Source organism: Martes martes, assembly GCF_963455335.1.
Source record: "Martes martes genome assembly, chromosome: 4".
In the NCBI taxonomy this organism is placed as follows: Eukaryota; Metazoa; Chordata; class Mammalia; order Carnivora; family Mustelidae; genus Martes; species Martes martes.
Window position 1 is genome coordinate 141214678 of NC_137891.1, and position 17648 is coordinate 141232325.

The 17648-nt window shown below is 37.3% G+C and overlaps 1 protein-coding gene across 2 annotated transcripts in view; it reads left to right on the forward strand.

Moving 5' to 3' along the window:
* DOCK7 (dedicator of cytokinesis 7) overlaps positions 1-17648 on the forward strand; it is a 220360-nt gene that overhangs the window by 186890 nt on the left and 15822 nt on the right. For both annotated transcript variants that reach the window (XM_080800321.1, XM_080800322.1), the window contains 6 exons: positions 1086-1229; positions 4021-4152; positions 14387-14521; positions 16177-16266; positions 16382-16618; positions 16981-17124. In XM_080800321.1, coding sequence (XP_080656447.1) covers positions 1086-1229; positions 4021-4152; positions 14387-14521; positions 16177-16266; positions 16382-16618; positions 16981-17124 — 882 coding nt within the window. The remainder of the gene's footprint in view (positions 1-1085; positions 1230-4020; positions 4153-14386; positions 14522-16176; positions 16267-16381; positions 16619-16980; positions 17125-17648) is intronic.

Consider the following 17648-nt stretch of genomic DNA (forward strand, 5'->3'; position numbering starts at 1 on the left):
TTACTTAAAACATCAGCTAACCCAGCATTCTCCATTCTCTATATAAAATAGGCAGATAACCGTGGCTGAGATACAATAGTTTACTGCCTTGTAGGACTCCGTACCTCTGACCCACTAGTCAAATTCTTTGCTTGCCAGGAGTCAGTTATGCTTTGCTTTTCTACAAAACCTGTGAATGCCAGATTTGGGAAATTACAAAACTTAATTAAATGTTATCTTCTCCTGTGAAGTCTGAAGGCAGAAAGAAAGCTAGCCATTGTTTCTCTGAAAACTAAGTTAAATGTTTTGCCAAGACTTGATAAAAGTGAGTCTCCAAAACAGTTGCGGTTGAATTAATTTTGGACCAACTACAAAAAGACTGAGGGGAAAGCTCCTAGAAATCTAGGATAATTGGATAACCTTTTAAAGTCAAGTTTTTCCTTGAAGGTTTTCTCTAAAGAAACCAGAGCTGGAAATCTTAAGAAGGTTGCTTTATGGGTATTTAGTCAAAAGAGATTGGATGAAAATCTGATTTGGAGACCTGTACACAAAGAAAAGGCCTTAGATCTACTTTGAAAAAATGTCAAATGAGTGTATATTTGCTATAAATGTTTAGGTTAAAATATTTAAGGTGGTATATATTATTTCTCCTTTAGAAATAATGGCTGATTCCAATCTCATTAGCTTTTATTATACCTGAGTTTGTTCAGTAACTCAATGTGTGTTAGGCAAGCCAAGCCATATTGCATCTTAATTTTCCTCATGGGGAGTTTTGACAAGATCATTTAAGTTAAAAATAAAGACTGTTTAAGTCTCCTGAGTAGTCCTGTATCATATTACTATTTTCTTTAGCCCACGATTTTTCTTAATTTTTTTATCTCACAACTTTTATTAATGGAAAAGTTGCTAATAATGTTACCATTTATTGTCATCTTCAGAATACTGAAAGATTTTGGAGATTTGTCTTTTATCTCTGTGTTGACTACCCCCACCTTTTTTTAACCCAAGCTGGTATTAATATTTCATCTTCAGTTAGTTCCTCATATACATTTTTCATGCTAAGAAATTAATTCCATTTCAAAAGCCGTTTCAATTTTCTCCCCCAGAATATTTCATCTAATGTTTTAGAAGAATCTGCAGTCTCAGATGATGTGGTATCTCCAGATGAAGAAGGTATCTGCTCTGGAAAGTACTTTACTGAGTCAGGACTCGTGGGATTACTGGAACAAGCAGCTGCTTCTTTCTCTATGGTAGATGACTCCTGTTCATTCTCTTTCCACAGATACATACCTCTGAATTATTCATGATATGTATATTCTCTCTGCCTATGACCCTACTTTTCCTTTATGATAGTTTTCTCTAAGCACCTTGAAAACTATCTAGGAACAGATTTTCTCTGTAGATTCATCAGTTTCACTCCTTTTTGTCTTAATAATCTGTCATTTCCTCTAGTGTTTTTCATTTGCTTATTTATGAATTATCACTTAATCTGTAACAGACTTTTTTTTTGTTTGTTTATAAAATTTTTACCACCAAACATTTTCTAAAACCTAAAATTAAGAAACAGAAAACCTCTGGATGATTTTAAGTTCCTGTGTGAGTAGACTAATGTGGCTCTAGCTTTAGAACTGGTCTTTTGGAGGAAAGGAAGAATCTTTTTCTGAGTGTTTTGAATGTTGCCCTGGTGCTTAGGAAAATTATGGCCCCTCATCTCACTGGTTGCACAGTGAGCCCTGTTAGGAAGTGTCAGAGACCTGGAGCTTACCAGGAGCTTTATGAACTACATCCTCGATCCCTTGCCTGAACTACTGTACCATGTTGTAATGTCAGTCCTTGTCCCTTCCTGTCTGTGTAAAGAACTGAAGCAGTCTTGTTGATCCAAGATGGGATGATTATTGGAGAAGGGAAAGGTAGCTAGCCGAAACCCTGCTTCCTTTCTTAAACTGTGGTAATAGGGACATGTACTGTCTTTGACATTTCCGTTGGGTATTTAGTGTCCCAAGGTTTAGGAGACTGGAAGTTCGTGTTAGGGTAAGGGGGAAGCTTCACATAATATGCAGTGCTGCCCTTCTTCACCATTATTCTGCTATAGGGAATTGGTTAGTCTCCTGGCTACCCTACCCTGCAATGTATTGGTTAAGGGCATCTATTTAGAAGGCGTACAGCCCAAATTCATATGTGGCTCTGCTGCCTTAGTAGTTCAGTAACTTTAGGCACAAATTACTCAACTTATCAGTGATTTGCTTTTCTCATCCATTAAATGCATAATAATGAATAATGCGTAATAAGAATTGCATAGGAATGCTTTTAGGATTAAATGAGTTAATATATGTGAAGTGCTTATCACAGTGCCTGGCTCCAGGGAAGTATTAGTGTTTGCCACTACCATCCTCTTCATCATTCCCGCTTACAGCCAGCTTATTTAAATATAATTATTCTGAGATTCTAAGAATGTTAGGTGATTGGCCATTTTAAAATTTAAAAATTTTAAAATTTTAAAATTTCCCATCTGAGGGGGCGCCTGGGTGACTCAGTGGGTTAAAGCCTCTGCCTTGGGCTCAGGTCATGGTCCCGAGGTCCTGGGATCGAGCCCCACATCGGGCTCTCTGCTCAGTGGGGAGCCTGCTCCCCCGCTCCGCCTGCCTCTCTGCCTACTTGTGATCTCTGTCACATAAATAAATAAATAAATAAATAAAATCTTTAAAAAAAAAATTTCCCGTCTGAGAACCTCAACTGTCCTGATTGCTCCCCTGGATCCCTGCTCCTTGAGTTTCATTTTAAGTGATCTGAACTAGCAGTAAGAAAATGCTTTTGCAATTAATGGAATATTTTAATAAATACACACTCTGTGTTTGTGTATATAATTTTAATAATTCACAGTAATACAGTAGCCTGTATTACGGAAGTTCTTTTGTAATAGCATATAATTATGAAATCCACTATTTTTCAACTGGTCTGTTTAATCTTTTCTTTTAAAGAAAAGGTTTCTTTTAAAGATTTTATTTATTTGAGAGAGAGGGAGAGAGAGAGCATGAATGGTGTGAGGGGCAGAGGGAGAAGCAGGCTCCCTGCTCAGCAGGGCTCGATCCTAGGACCCTGAGATCATGACCTGAGCCAAAGGCAGACGCTTAACCAACTAAGCCACCCAGGCAACCCCCCAATCTGTCTGATCTTAATTACCATAATTAGTGGGGCATTTTAGTTACACTATATATATTTCACTATAACAGTTATGTGATCACTTAAACTCCTGTGAACTTCTACTAAAAAACTTAAGAACCATATGTTTATGTCCTTGGGAAAATGTTTGCCAATTTGTGAGGTAATAGGAACTTAGCAGCTCTTGGAAAACACCTCTTTCTTCCTTCACTGCAACCCATTATTAAGGACAAGGAAATGGAATAACAGTACAAACACATGTTGTCAATCACTCTGATTATAAGCAGATCAGCCCTTGGCCGGCCAGCTGGCCCCTGGTAGAATAAATTCTGATAGCTCAGAACCTCCTTAAATTTGGTGAAAGATCACGGATTTTTCTCCCCCACAGGATATTTTCAATAAGATTCCCTGTGTCAATTCAGTATTTTAGAAATGTAAATAATTTTAGTTTGTCAGGATACCACCGGTCATCTGATACCCGTTACCAGTGTAGTAATTGGATTTCTTTTATTCCTCTGCTCAGAATTAATTTCTGCCACAGTTTATATGCATCTGTAAGTACTCACACGTACACACTAGTGAAGTAATTACTGCATAGATAGTAGAATGTTAATTTAAATTAAATAGAAATTTAAATATGCATATATATATATGGTGGGTATGTTAAATATACCCATACATACATATCCAGAAGAGATAGTGTGTTGTGCAAAATTCTTTTATTAAGGCTTAATAAAATTAAAAGTTAGTAGTGTTTGTTTTTATGTCCTGTTGGGAAAGCTTCAGTGGTATTGCTTTAGTGGAAGTATTGTGAATTCATAAATTGTAATTCTTTACTTTCATATTGATGTAAGAGAAAACAATATAACATTATTCTTATAGGCTGGCATGTATGAAGCAGTAAATGAGGTTTACAAAGTACTTATTCCTATTCACGAAGCTAATCGGGATGCAAAGAAACTATCCACAATTCATGGTAAACTTCAAGAAGCATTCAGCAAAATTGTTCATCAGGTAATGATTGCACTTTCTAGCTTCAGTGTAAATGGAGAAAACTGTCTGAAAGCATTAGTGTTGCTTTGTACTAATGTCAAACTAGATTGGATGAAATGACAATTTTAATCATGTTACAAATGAACAGTGTCCAAATGATGGTTCATGGTGAGAGTTCATGGAGAGAGATAAGTAGATCATGATCATCATGAACTTTGTACATAGCTTTTTTTCTTCAATTTTAAAAATTATTAATAGTTGGCAAATTTTAAAAAATTATTAGTTCTATTCTGTTTCAACTGTGGGTTAAAATTGTGAATGTGATTTTTAAGTTGATTCTTTTGCTGCCAAAAAAGATTTTTATTTAAGTTAGATTTTTATTAAATTCATGAAAATTTGATAAACTAATACTGTTAATGTTTTCAACTCAGCTTCATTTTCCTAGATGTTCCATTCAATCATCCCTTAATATATTTCTAATATGAAAATAATATTTAGTGAAAATAATAAAACTGTTGTCTTATGTTTATTCAATTATGATATTATGATTTTAGTGCTTGTTTATAGTTCATGGGATCCACATATTATCACCAAAATTAAAATCAAAATAAGGCTTGGTTTAAAAATGAAGCAGACTACTAGCAATTGATTTCCCTGAAACTAAATTCTTGGCTCTGTTAAAATACTCTGAGACAGCCTGTTGAGCCTCCTCCTTCCCTACTTTCCCTTCCCTTCCCGGGCTACCTGTGCTGTCATCTGCTACCATCATCCGAGAAGGACGTGGAGTATTGAGTATCCACTTTTGTATTCATTACTGATCCTGCTCTACTGTCTGTCAGCTTGACCTCCTCTTTCTCACTGTGGGCTAAGCTGTTCTGGATGAACTGATACAATTTGAAAAACTTTAATAGTCTTAAAACAGGGCTGCTGTACTGTTAAGCCAATATTTTATTGTCCTCTACCAAAACAGTGAAGTTGCCAGAGATTTATTACAATTCATGAGGGTAACAGGTGGGTCTTATTCTAATCAGTTGTACATTCACTGCCAGTTACATGTCCGTTCTGGAACACCTGGAGCTAGTAGTTTGCAAGAAATTTTCCTCCATTTGTATTATAGGCATTTGAACAAAATTGCGATTTCTGTTCCAGTTTACCCTGGGTAGTTCAGCGAGGCACCGCTCCCGTTAGTTAGAGGTCTAATTCAGACACATTGATGGAATCTGTAGCTGCCTCTTTTTCACCAAAATTTAGTTTCCCTTACTAAAGTTTTTAAAAGTGAAATTTTAACTACTTAGGTTTTGAATAAGCAATTGAGGAAATTATTACAAATCTTAAATGAAAGAATATGGTGTTTAAAATATCCTGCTATCTTCTATTTGAGGAGGAGAATTTATGGTTTATGGTACCTTACAGTGCTCAAGTTCCTTTGGCCTTTTTTTGTTCTTTTAAAACAGTTTTTTTTTTTATGACCTGCCCTTTTTTACTTTTTATTATACAGAGTACTGGCTGGGAGGTAGGTAATGTTTTAGTTAGTTAAAGACACTAATAGATTGATTTGACCAGATTTCTTATGCCAATGCTTTGCCCACATGTGCTAGCTGTGGGCATTCTGTTGCTATCTGCTATCAACTGAATTCATTAACCAAAGAAATTTTGTTTAAATACTGTAAGTTATTTTAAACAATTTATTATTAAGAGGTTGTAGGCAGTGCATGGAAATTCATGTTACACTAATGAGATTCTTTGGTAAATGAGCCACTTTGTCATCACTTTAGTATGTTTTTATCCTTTGAAGCATTTTCTTTCATCAACATTTACACACGGATTTCTTTTTTTAACCATATTGTTTCACCTCATTTTACAGAGGTCGATTTATGTGTTATTGCTCAGAGGTGTAAATAGAAAATACCGTATTTCATCTGATCAAAGACGCCATCAATTATAAGACCTACCATTATTTTATATGGCTTTAGGAAAGAAAAGGAAACTTATTGAATCACAACATCCTATCGGTTGAAAGATGAATGCCAGCTACAGGGATATTAAAATGTGGTCCAAAAAAATGTGCGTCTCAGAATTGATGAAATAATGTGTTGATTTGATCTTGAGTCACTTCACCTTGAGTATGAGCACTCCTGAGGGAAGAAATTCACTTTGTCATTTAAATTTTGTTGGTGGGAGGGATAGAGAGACTGGCAGAACATGAAATTTACTTTGACCTCCTATACTGACAGTTTGAAAGTTTGTGTTGGAGACTACATATAGACTTCCTTTTATGTAGGAGGTAGGCTTGTGAAAAGTAATGCATGAGTCAAATTTTACCTGAAAAAAGCCAGAAAGATTTGATTGCTGTTATTTTAGAACTTTCTGTAAAGAAAAGAGTTCTGGAAGATGTGCCCTAATCTATTTTGATGCGGTAAAGCCAGGGTATTAATAAATCGGGTTTATTTTAAGCAATGTTTATTTGTAAAGGTGTCTGCTTTGCCTTTCACTTTGAGGTCGCATTTGTGTTGGCTCAGCACCTTACACTTTCTCTGGTTTTGCACTGCGGTCCTTATTTGGGGACCCAAATAGAAACCCATAGAAATAAATGTTACTACTGTGTTTCTTCCATCTCTGAATTTGAAAACCTCTGGTTTTCTTCAGAGGAAGCCAGTACTTGTACATCTACCTTAATTCTCCAGATTCAATGTATATGGCCTTATTAATATCTAATACATAATTCCTCATTTCTGTGGCTCAGTTAAGAGATCTAGAAAGAGACTTGCCATGGTTAATCTAGGAGTGGTAATGTTCCTTATGGATTTCCTCACATGAAATGAAATTAGCTGAAAAGTAGGCATGAAAGAAGATATATTGAAACCTCTGAGCATTTTATTTCTAGTTGGCTTGATGCTAAATCGACCCCTGAAAGGTACAATTTTCACTGGTTATGACATTAATATCATTCTGTCATCATGTTTATTGCATGGTAAAAGTCGCACAGACTTTATTTTTCTGTTTATATTCTTGTCACTGCCTTTCACTGGACTTTTAGCTTTGTAGCTTCTAAAATTGTTGCACGTTTGTTTTTTGCTTTTCCCTTGTAAAACTTAAATGGATGCTTGCATTTTAAAAATGTGTTTGCCACCATTTGCTGCTTATTTGTTTTGAAATTTCCCTAATTAAAATGCTTTCTGTTTTCTCTTCTCTCTTGCCCCTGGTTGCTGACCCTACTCCCTACTTTTACTATTGTCTATTGTGGTAAGTTCCTATCTTGTGAATATTTTTCTTTTTAACTCTGGGAAAACTTCAGTAATTTTGTTTTTTTCTAAAAGCTATGTTTCCTAGCTAATATCCTAGTATTCTCAGAGAACTCACTGGTTTAATTTCCAGTAAGGATGACTTATCCATTGTGTAGAAAGGCTCTTTGCATTGATAACTGACTACCTGATTTACAGGAAAAGACTTTCTGGGCTTATGTATTAGCAGTGTGTTTCATTTTTCATTATACTCTTTGATTTGGTATAAATTATTTGAGTTGGCAAAGCTTTTGAGGGTGTGTGTGTGTGTGTGTGTGTAAAAGATAACTCTAAAACTTGACACTTAGCAATTTGGTTAAGTATTTACCACGCAAATGAACAAATCAGGGACCCGTCACAAATCTTGGTGGCTCTTACCTGCTCTACTGATCTCAGTACCTTAATAGCTATTTAGTGTTCACCTTTATTTTCTCTTTTCCCAAGCCCATTTCTTTTTCTGGCAATAATAGGAAATAAAGGGTGTTTTAATCATTTCTTTCTTATGATTGCATTTTTAAAATATTTCTAGGAAAAGAGAAATACTGAATTTCTGTATGGAATTTTTTTTTTTAGATTATTTATTTATTTATTTGACACAGTGAGAGAGAGAGAGAAAGATCACAAGTAGGTAGAGAAGCAAGTGGGGTGGTGGGGGGAGTAAGCTCCTTGCTGAGCAGAGAGCCGGATGCAGGGCTCAATCCCAGGACCCTGAGATTATGACCTGAGCCGAAGGTAGAGGCTTAACCCACTGAACCACCCAGGCACCCTGTATGGAAGTTTTTATACTGATTTTGTATTTGTTGTGGGTGTGTTTCATTTTCTTTTAATCATTTTTTTGGTGTGTTTCATTTTTTTTTTTAAAGATTTTATTTATTTATTTGACAGACAGAGATCACAAGTAGGCAGAGAGGCAGGCAGAGAGAGAGGAAGGGAAGCAGGCTCCCCGCTGAGCAGAGAGCCCCATGCGGGACTCAATCCCAAGACCCTGGGATCATGACCTGAGCCAAAGGCAGAGGCTTTAACCCACTGAGCCACCCAGGCGGCTGGTGTGTTTCATTTTTAAAAGAAACATTTATCCAGGTATCCAGCAGTGATCAATTTCAGAAATAGATTAATGCAATTTTGGATTTTTTAGAATAGTTAATCCCCAAACATCAGTAATAGTCGTGTGACACTTTCTCTATTTTTTTTTTCTTTAAAGATTAGAAGATATTTCTTCAAAGGGAATATCACTGGTATATTAGGTATATCTCACTATCTCCAGAAAGGCTAGAGAAGGTGGGCTTATTAGCTTTGTGAAGCTAAACTCTTCCTGCTGGAATGCTTAAGAAAAGTGGGGCACCTTACCGTTTGAGATCAAAACATACAAAAGGGCTATATTTTAACTCTTGTCATCGGTCTAGATGGACACGAATATGAGGCAGTATTTGGGTTTTATATGCTCAGAAATACTGGCCATAGTTCTGGTGCTATGGTTTCAGTTGAATTTTTTATGCTTTTAATCCATGTTAAAGCTAAGTGAGATAAATTAACTCATCTAAGCAAGCAAAGGTAGAGCAGAATTAGAAACAGCCATATAACGGAGGTGGGGGAGTCTCTGAAAGAAGGGAATGAAAAAATTCCAAGAGCATAGGCTTTACCTCAGGAATGTTAAGTCAGATATAAAGAAAGTTAAGGAAAACATACGGGTAGGAAGAATCTTATCTCCAGGAGGAGACACTTTGTGGGTAGCTGGTGACTCCATGATGATTGCTGCAGACCCATGACTGGGCACCTGATGGTGCCGTTCCGCTGATCGTATTCTGCCCTTTATGCTGCTTTTCAGAAAAAGGAAGACATGGACAGCAAACCTGTACAATGTAGACGATATTAGATGTGATTTCTTTTTCTTGGACTATGACATGGAATGGTTGAAACTGAACTTCTGACAAGAAATGTAGCAGGGTATATCTTAGAAGAATATATTTCATAGGTGAACCACCAATCTGGTTATTGTATTAGAGTACAGAGGACAGTGTTGTAATACAGAGAAAGACAAACCATAGGGTAAGAGGTACCCATTAATTCTCAAAAGACTTACTCAAGGAAATTCTCAAAAATTCTCAAGAAAAACACCAGAAGTGGGAGATGGTTCAGAGATCATACTTATGTCCTAACATTGTATATCAGTATATAGGGTATGGGAATTTTCGTAACTTAATTAAGAACTTGGACTTCAGGTGTCAAATATATTGGTATTTAACTCTTAGCCCTGCCACTGATTAACTCTGTGACCTTGGACAAGCTATTTTTCCTTACCTATAAAATGAGGGCAAAAAAAAAAAAAACAAAAAAAAAATGGTACCCATCTCATAGATGTGATAAGAATTAATAATGTGGGGCGCCTGGGTGGCTCAGTGGGTTAAGCCGCTGCCTTCGGCTCAGGTCATGATCTCAGGGTCCTGGGATCGAGTCCCGCATCGGGCTCTCTGCTCGGCAGGGAGCCTGCTTCCCTCTCTCTCCGCCTGCCTCTCTGTCTACTTGTGATCTCTGTCTGTCAAATAAATAAATAAAAAAAAAAATCTTTAAAAAAAAAAAAAAGAATTAATAATGTGTGTAAAGGGGATAATAGTGTCTATCACATAGTAAGTAGTTTTAAAATGTTGGAGATTATTATTTTTATTGTTACTATAACATCATCATCATTATTATCATTATTGCTACTTGAAATCTTAATTTGGGGGGCACCTGGGTGGCTCAGTAGGTTAAAGCCTCTGCCTTCGGCTTGGGTCATGATCCCAGGGTCCTGGGATTGAGCCCCGAATGAGGCTCTCTGCTCGGCAAGGAGTCTGCTTCCTCCTCTCTCTCTCTGCCTGCCTCTCTGCCTACTTGTGATCTCTGTCTGTCAAATAAATAAATCTTAAAAAAAAAAAAAAAGAAATCTTAATTTGGCTAATGAAATGGAAGAGGTGTTATGTTCCCAAGTTGACATCTACTACTAATGAAACTGATAAAAGTGTTTGTGTTCTATAAGAGGAACAGATCCAATAGAAGAGGAGGGTGATTACCATTGTTTGAAATACTGGTATGCCTATTTAGAAATCAATAACCTTGAAGGAAGCATAGGAGAAAACAATTGGATGAGGATACAAGTTTTTAGTAGTGATGTGGTTGTAGAAATGCACAACTAGCCCAATAGAATGTTCTTGCTAAATAAAGATAACAAAACTAGAAAAGATTTGGGATCCATTTGTCATAAGACATTTCAGCCATTAGAGATTTGGAGAGATGCGCAGATCAGTTTTGCTCACCTGGGATGTGGTCTCATCACCCACAAGATGGGGGAATCAGTAAATAGAACTGCTAAGGAAGAATCAGTTGGAGTGTGGGAATGATGGGAAACTCAGAAAGAATTCATGACGGTAAGGAAAGGTGATGCTAGGAGAATAGAGACTAGGTTACAGGAAAGCAGAAAACAAGTGGGATTCTGCAGTCTAAAGAGGAAATATGATGAAGTGATGTGGTTTTTTTCCTGAGGCGGAAACTATTTGATTATGGGTTCGTGAACATGATAAGAGTCGGTGGTTTCACACTAGAGAACTTTTTATAAATTGGAAATAAATTTACCCAAACTCTTAACCTTCCTTCTGCTCCCTCCCCCATTCCAGTGCACACGCATTCATTCTCAATTCTGGTAACTCCTTAGAGTCATCTCTCTGATCTCCATTCTGCCTCTTGCACGCTCCGCTTCCACTACCCCAGCCGCCTTCCTGTTCTTTACGTGTACTGGGTAGGCTGCTCTCCTAGGACCTGCACAATGGCTCGCTCTTCTGCAATGCTCTCCCCAGAGATCCGCACGAATCTCTCTCCCACCTCCTCCACATCTTTGCTCAGGTGTCACCTTTTTGGTGAGATCTACCCTGACCACGCTCTTTGTCTCTTTTGTTCACTGATCTGTCACAAATGTCTGGAACTGCTTGCTGGCATATATGGTAGGCAGTCAGTATGTGAGTGGATGAATGGTTTCCCTTACATTCTGTTTCATGGCTTTGTATCTTCTTGTTTTCCTTTCTTTCTCTCTCTGCTGAAATGTTCTTTCCTTCCTTCTCACATCCAGTTAGCCGTTCTGCATTGTAGAACCCTGAGTCACCTCTTCTGTGACCTGGGTCCAGCAGGATGAATCTTTCCTTTCTTGATACCACTTTTTAGTATAACACATAACCCTTTGTATTGTAATTACTTGAGTATATCCTTTACTTTCTTGAGGAGCCAAATCTTTTCATTTTTATTTTCATATTACAGAGCATGAACAGTGTCTAACGCATTATAAGCACTCAATAATTTTTTTCCTTGAACTGAATGTCAGTATGAGAAAGTAAATAAAAAGAGCTTTAAGTGCTTAGTACTAGTGATAAGCTGCACTAATAAAATTCAAGTTCATATCGGCAGTGAGCCTATTGATCCCTGAGCTGATCACAACACATCTGCAGTATTGTGTCTGTTTCTGGGATGCCACACTTGGAAACGTGGCATTGAAAAACTAATAAAATGCAAACAAGTTAGTAATTCCTATCATATAAACATGATTGAGAACTGGGAAGTTTAGCTAAGGGAAATAAGTCCTAATTGCAGTTTTCAAATATTTTAAAAGGCCACAATATTAAAGACTTGGAATAGTGTTTTATGTTGGACACCTCTGAGAGGAGTTTAGCCAGAATAACAATTTTAATGTTTGTGGTTTCTAAAAGTAGAAATGTATGTGTGTATATGTGTGGCATTTTTGAAACATAACAATCACAATGTTCTTTCACAGATGCCATTTTTGTTTTCCATGCAGTGCCTTCATTCCTTGATTATGTCAAAATTTGCTTTTATATTGTTTCGTTGGTTTATGGATTTTTTTTTTAAATTTTTATTTGACAGAGGGATCACAAGTAGGCAGAGAGGCAGGCAGAGAGAGAGGGGGAGCAGGCTCCCCGCCAAGCAGAGAGCCCAATGCGGGGCTCGATCCCAGGACCCCGAGATCACGACCCGAGCCAAAGGCAGAGGCTTTAACCCACTGAGCCACCCAGGCGCCCCAGCTTATGGATGGTTTTAATCAGAATTTTGATTGAATACTTTTTTTTCTAGAGAGATTTCATTTGCTATAGGAACTCTGTTAATTTTTAGACCTGCTAAATTTTGAAATAAATTTGAAAAAATTTTTTTAGATTAGAGACCTCTTTGTTTGTTTGTGTTGTTGTTTTTGTTTTTAGCTTCAAAGACATTTTTTTTCTTCAGAACTTTATTTTTGCTGGATAGAAATGTGGGGATATATTTAGTCACTGTAATTTTGGGGGGAGGGTGTATTATGAAACTAATAAATTAAGAATCAGAGTTTCCTGTTTTGCTTGATTATCTGTTTCATTTGTGACTTATTTTACATATCCTTCAGCCTTTCCAGTAAGAGCTCAGTAGGAAAAGTGAGTGTAAGACACATTAGGCTTAAAGAGAATTCTGAGGTTTTTAAATACTTACATGTGGCTGCGTATATAGGCACTACCACAAAATCCATCTGAAACATCCTAATTTTTTTTTTAAAGATTTTATTTATTTGCTTGACACACAGAGAGAGATCACAAGTAAGCAGAGGCAGGCCTTGGCAGGCTCCCTGCCAAGCAGAGAGCCCAGTGCGGGGCTGGATCCCAGGATCCTGAGATCATGACCTGAGCTAAAGGCAGAGGCTTTAACCCACTGAGCCACCCAGGTGCCCCTGAAACATCCTAATTTTTAAAAAATATTTATTTATTTGGGGCAGAGGGAGAGCGAGAATCTTTTTTTTTTTTCAAGATTTTTTTTTTTTAATTTACTTCGAGAGACAAATAGCGTCAGAGAGCATGAGTGGGGAGGAGAGGGAGAAGCCGGCTCCCCGCTGAGCAGGGAGCCTCACGTGGGGCTTAGTCCCAGGACTCTGGGATCATGACCTGAGCTGAAGCCAGATGCGTAACTGAATGAGCCACCCAGACACCCTGAGAGCAAGAATCTTACGCAGGCCCAGCACGGGGCTCCATCTAATGACCCTGAGATGGAGACCTGAGCCGAAACCAAGCATCAGATGCTTAACCAACAGCACCACCAAGGCGCCCCCTTCTGAAACATCTTTGTAAATAAATTGTAAGAATTGCACAGAAAGCTTCCAAGTATTTTAACTTTATTGAAGGAATGTGTTCTCAAATGCTTGGTGTAAGAGTTCAGATGGTCTTAGTGTACTTTGTACTTGAATGTGTGGTTAATGGAAGCAGGGGGTGGTTTGGGGACTTTAGAGTAACCAACTCGTGTCAGATTTTTTCTTTTCATCTTTCACACACTTTTCCCTTTCTCTTCCATATTTTGTTACTCTTCCACATAGTATTTTTATTGCCAGAATGACACCCACTGTAAATTGTTTGCTTCAGGACTCCTGGATGGTCTTGCCATTTACCGGCTGTCTCCTCCATGCCAGGTGCTATGTACTTGGCTCCTGACTTTTATGATCTCATTGCTTATATGTATAAAGATTGTATAAAGGCAAATGCTAACTAAGAATGTTAGTGTTATTTTTAAATTTCACTTTATTTATTATGCTATAATTTCAGAATAATTAAGACACAGTTCATGTTCTACCAAGCATCTTTTCTTGCAATAAGGAAAATAAGTTAATTTATCTCAAAAGTATAGGGACTTAAAAACATAGACCAATGTGAGGTAATCAGTTGGTACAAACTCTGAAAAATATAAACCATATGTGATATAGTCACTTGATAAAAGCCCTAATTGCAGAACATTATTTATTAGAAATAATGAAAAAGAAAGAATATTTACTTCATTTTTACCTTCATTTGAGAAACAATAAAATTTTGGATTTTGAATGAAATCTTTTTTGCAGTGTTTTGAGAATTTTATGCTATAGGAATGTAAATGTGATATGAAAAACAAAAAGACTTCGTAGTAATGTTTCTTTATTTTCCTGCACCTAGGATGGTAAGCGGATGTTTGGCACCTATTTTCGTGTTGGTTTTTATGGAACCAAGTTCGGAGATTTGGATGAACAGGAATTTGTTTACAAGGAGCCTGCAATAACCAAGCTTGCAGAGATCTCTCACAGATTGGAGGTGAATGCTGTGGTAGTTTATGAATGTCTTATTTATTTATTTATTTATTTATTTTAATTTAAGATTTTATTTATTTGTCAGAAAGAGAGAGAGAGAGAGAGTACCAGCAAGGGGAGCAGCAGGCAGAGGGAGAAGCAGGCTCCTCACTCAACAAGGAGCCTAGTGTGGGACTCTATCCCAGGAACTGAGCTCAATTATGACCTGAGCTGAAGGCAGACACTTAACCAACTGAGCCACCCTGGCATCCCTAAATGTCATCTTTAATTTGTATTCTCTATGATGCATAGACTTTCAGATCCAGATTGAATCATTTAATAAGCCAGATCCTGCCAAATAAACTACTCCTTTAGAGAATAAGGATTTTTTTGATAGCTACAGTAATATTCTTTCTATTCCTTCAAATCTTTAATGGCAACAGTAAAATAATACTAACTTTTTTTTGTGGCTCTATCTTCGCACATATTTTAGATACCCCACAGCCTTCAGAGTTACTGTAATTTATAGAGAAATGTATAGTATTACCTATATTTTGCAGAAAAACGCGTAAGGAATTAAGTAACAACTAATGATGAAACTGGGGTCCCTAGAAATTTCTGATTCACGTGCATTATCTCTTTGGCCTGATTCCCAGTGAGAATCCTTTAGAAATTAAAAGCCTGAAATCATACCCTGAAAATACTTCTTAGAACCCCTTAACCTTTAGAACTTCTTCATTTTCACTATCAGTGTCTAATTTTCGTATTTATGGCATTTACCAGTCTTTCCTGCTATAGTTACTCTTTCCAACCTCTCCTTATTCTTTTTACTCAAAATGCAGCTATGGACCAGAAGCACTGGCATCATCTAGGAGACTGAAATGTAGAATCTCAGACCCTGCCCCAGATATTCTGAATTAAAAATCTCCATTTTAACAAGATCCCCAGCTGACTTGTATTCACATAAGAGTTTGAGAAGCCGTGTTCTGGGTTTAATTCTCAGCTCCTCTTAATTTCTTGAATATTATATTCTTATTGGTGACTTCCCTGGGCTCACCTTCCATAAATTGGCTTAAAGTGTGACTTCTTCTTTTTCAAGAGCTAAGTAAGTCTTGGGAAACATTGACACAATGTTTTCCAAATTTACTCGATTGTTAAAAAACTATCTTTGAGGGAAGAGTAGGGCTTCTCCTTTGAAGATTCAGATGTAATTTTTCCTGTGGAATAGCCCCATCTGTTGCCCGTGCTGCTCACGAAAGTCACTACGTTCTTGACTGGGTTGCCTTTTCAAAATTGAAACCAGTGTAAAACTTTCAGCAGATCAGCACTTTTATTTGAAAATTCTGGACTATTAAATGATTCATAAAAATGAGTGTTGGTTCATTGACCCATGTCTGCAAGAAATCAGGCCACATCAGACTCTTAGTAAGATCCTATATGTCAAAGATACCGAGTTTCTTTTGTCTCTGCTAATTGTTCTGTTTTGTGTTAAAGTGAGTAGATGGGAATAATATCAAATAAATAGACTAACACAATTTTTGTGAACCTAAATAATTATTTTGTAATTATTCAAACGGTTGTACAAGAACTCACTAAATGACCTCATTGTGCTCAGAGGCCTTCTAGGTTCTTCACTTGATGTTAACTTCATGTAAAAGGTTTCTTTTGCTTCTGTTGTAGGGATTTTATGGAGAAAGATTTGGAGAGGATGTCTTAGAAGTAATCAAGGACTCTAACCCTGTAGACAAGTGTAAATTAGACCCTAACAAGGTATGGCGGATGACACCGAATGCCCTGTAGGAGCAACTCTGAGACCGTGATTTTCGGGAGAAGGACTGAATGATGATTTAACAGTGAGAAAATGAAGGCGTTTTTTCCCCTGCAGGCATACATTCAGATTACCTATGTGGAGCCGTACTTTGACACATATGAGATGAAGGACAGAATCACCTATTTTGACAAGAACTATAATCTTCGCCGTTTCATGTACTGTACACCTTTCACTTTAGACGGCCGTGCCCATGGGGAACTTCATGAACAGTTTAAACGGAAGACCATTCTGACTACTTCTCATGCCTTTCCTTATATTAAGACAAGGGTCAATGTCACCCACAAAGAGGAGGTAAGTCCCCAGACGGGAATAGGATGAGCAAAACAAAGACACGGGAGCCACGTGAGAACTGTGTGGGTGTGGTATCATGTGCCGCCCCTCACAGGGCAGCATCCGGGAACTTTGCCCATTCTTGAGTCATTAACTTGGGCTTCTTTTCTAAATCCCTAGCTTACCCTCCGCTTATGCTTTAAAAGGCTGGCTTTTTTTTTTTTTTTTTTCCCACCCATTTAGGAATCTAAAGCTTGGATTTCTATTATTAGAAAACAGTTTATAGTTCATCTCCACTTTAAAAAAAAAAAAAAAGATTCTATATCAGGCTCATTAAATAGTTTCAGTCAGTACATTGACCTAACAGATGTTATTTCACCCAGATCATCTTAACTCCAATTGAAGTTGCCATTGAAGACATGCAGAAAAAGACCCAGGAGTTGGCATTTGCAACACATCAGGATCCAGCGGACCCCAAAATGCTTCAGATGGTGCTCCAGGGGTCTGTAGGCACAACGGTGAATCAGGTGCGTGGTCATCCATGATTTCAGGCATAAGTGGAATTGGAAATGATTCAATGAGTATGTTTCACAAAGGCCTCGAGGATCAGATTAAGTGGAAAGAGATACATGTTAGGAGTGGTTTGCAAAAGACACGAAATATAAATGAAGATAGACTGAAAAAAATCTTTTTAGTATAGATGCAGTTATTAAGGTTTTCATGCCTGCCCTCTGTGCTGCTTGTATTTTTCTACTTATCTGTTCTTAAACATTCTGTTAAGAAGAAACTGATTCACTTGACATGGCCTTTCCCTTAAAACCTTGTACTGAAAGAACGTGATCTAAAAAAGTCTCGTTTTTAGAGCTCAGTTGGTACATGTGAATGCCTGCTTCCTTAGATACTCCCTGAGGTTATCTTCTCCAGCTCTCCTTCACAGTGAGTCATGAGGAGGAAATAAGTAATGTGGAATCACTTTGAAAATTTTAATAATATATGATCATAAGATACAATTGTTACTTTGTTATATGCAGATGAGGAGCCATCCCATTAT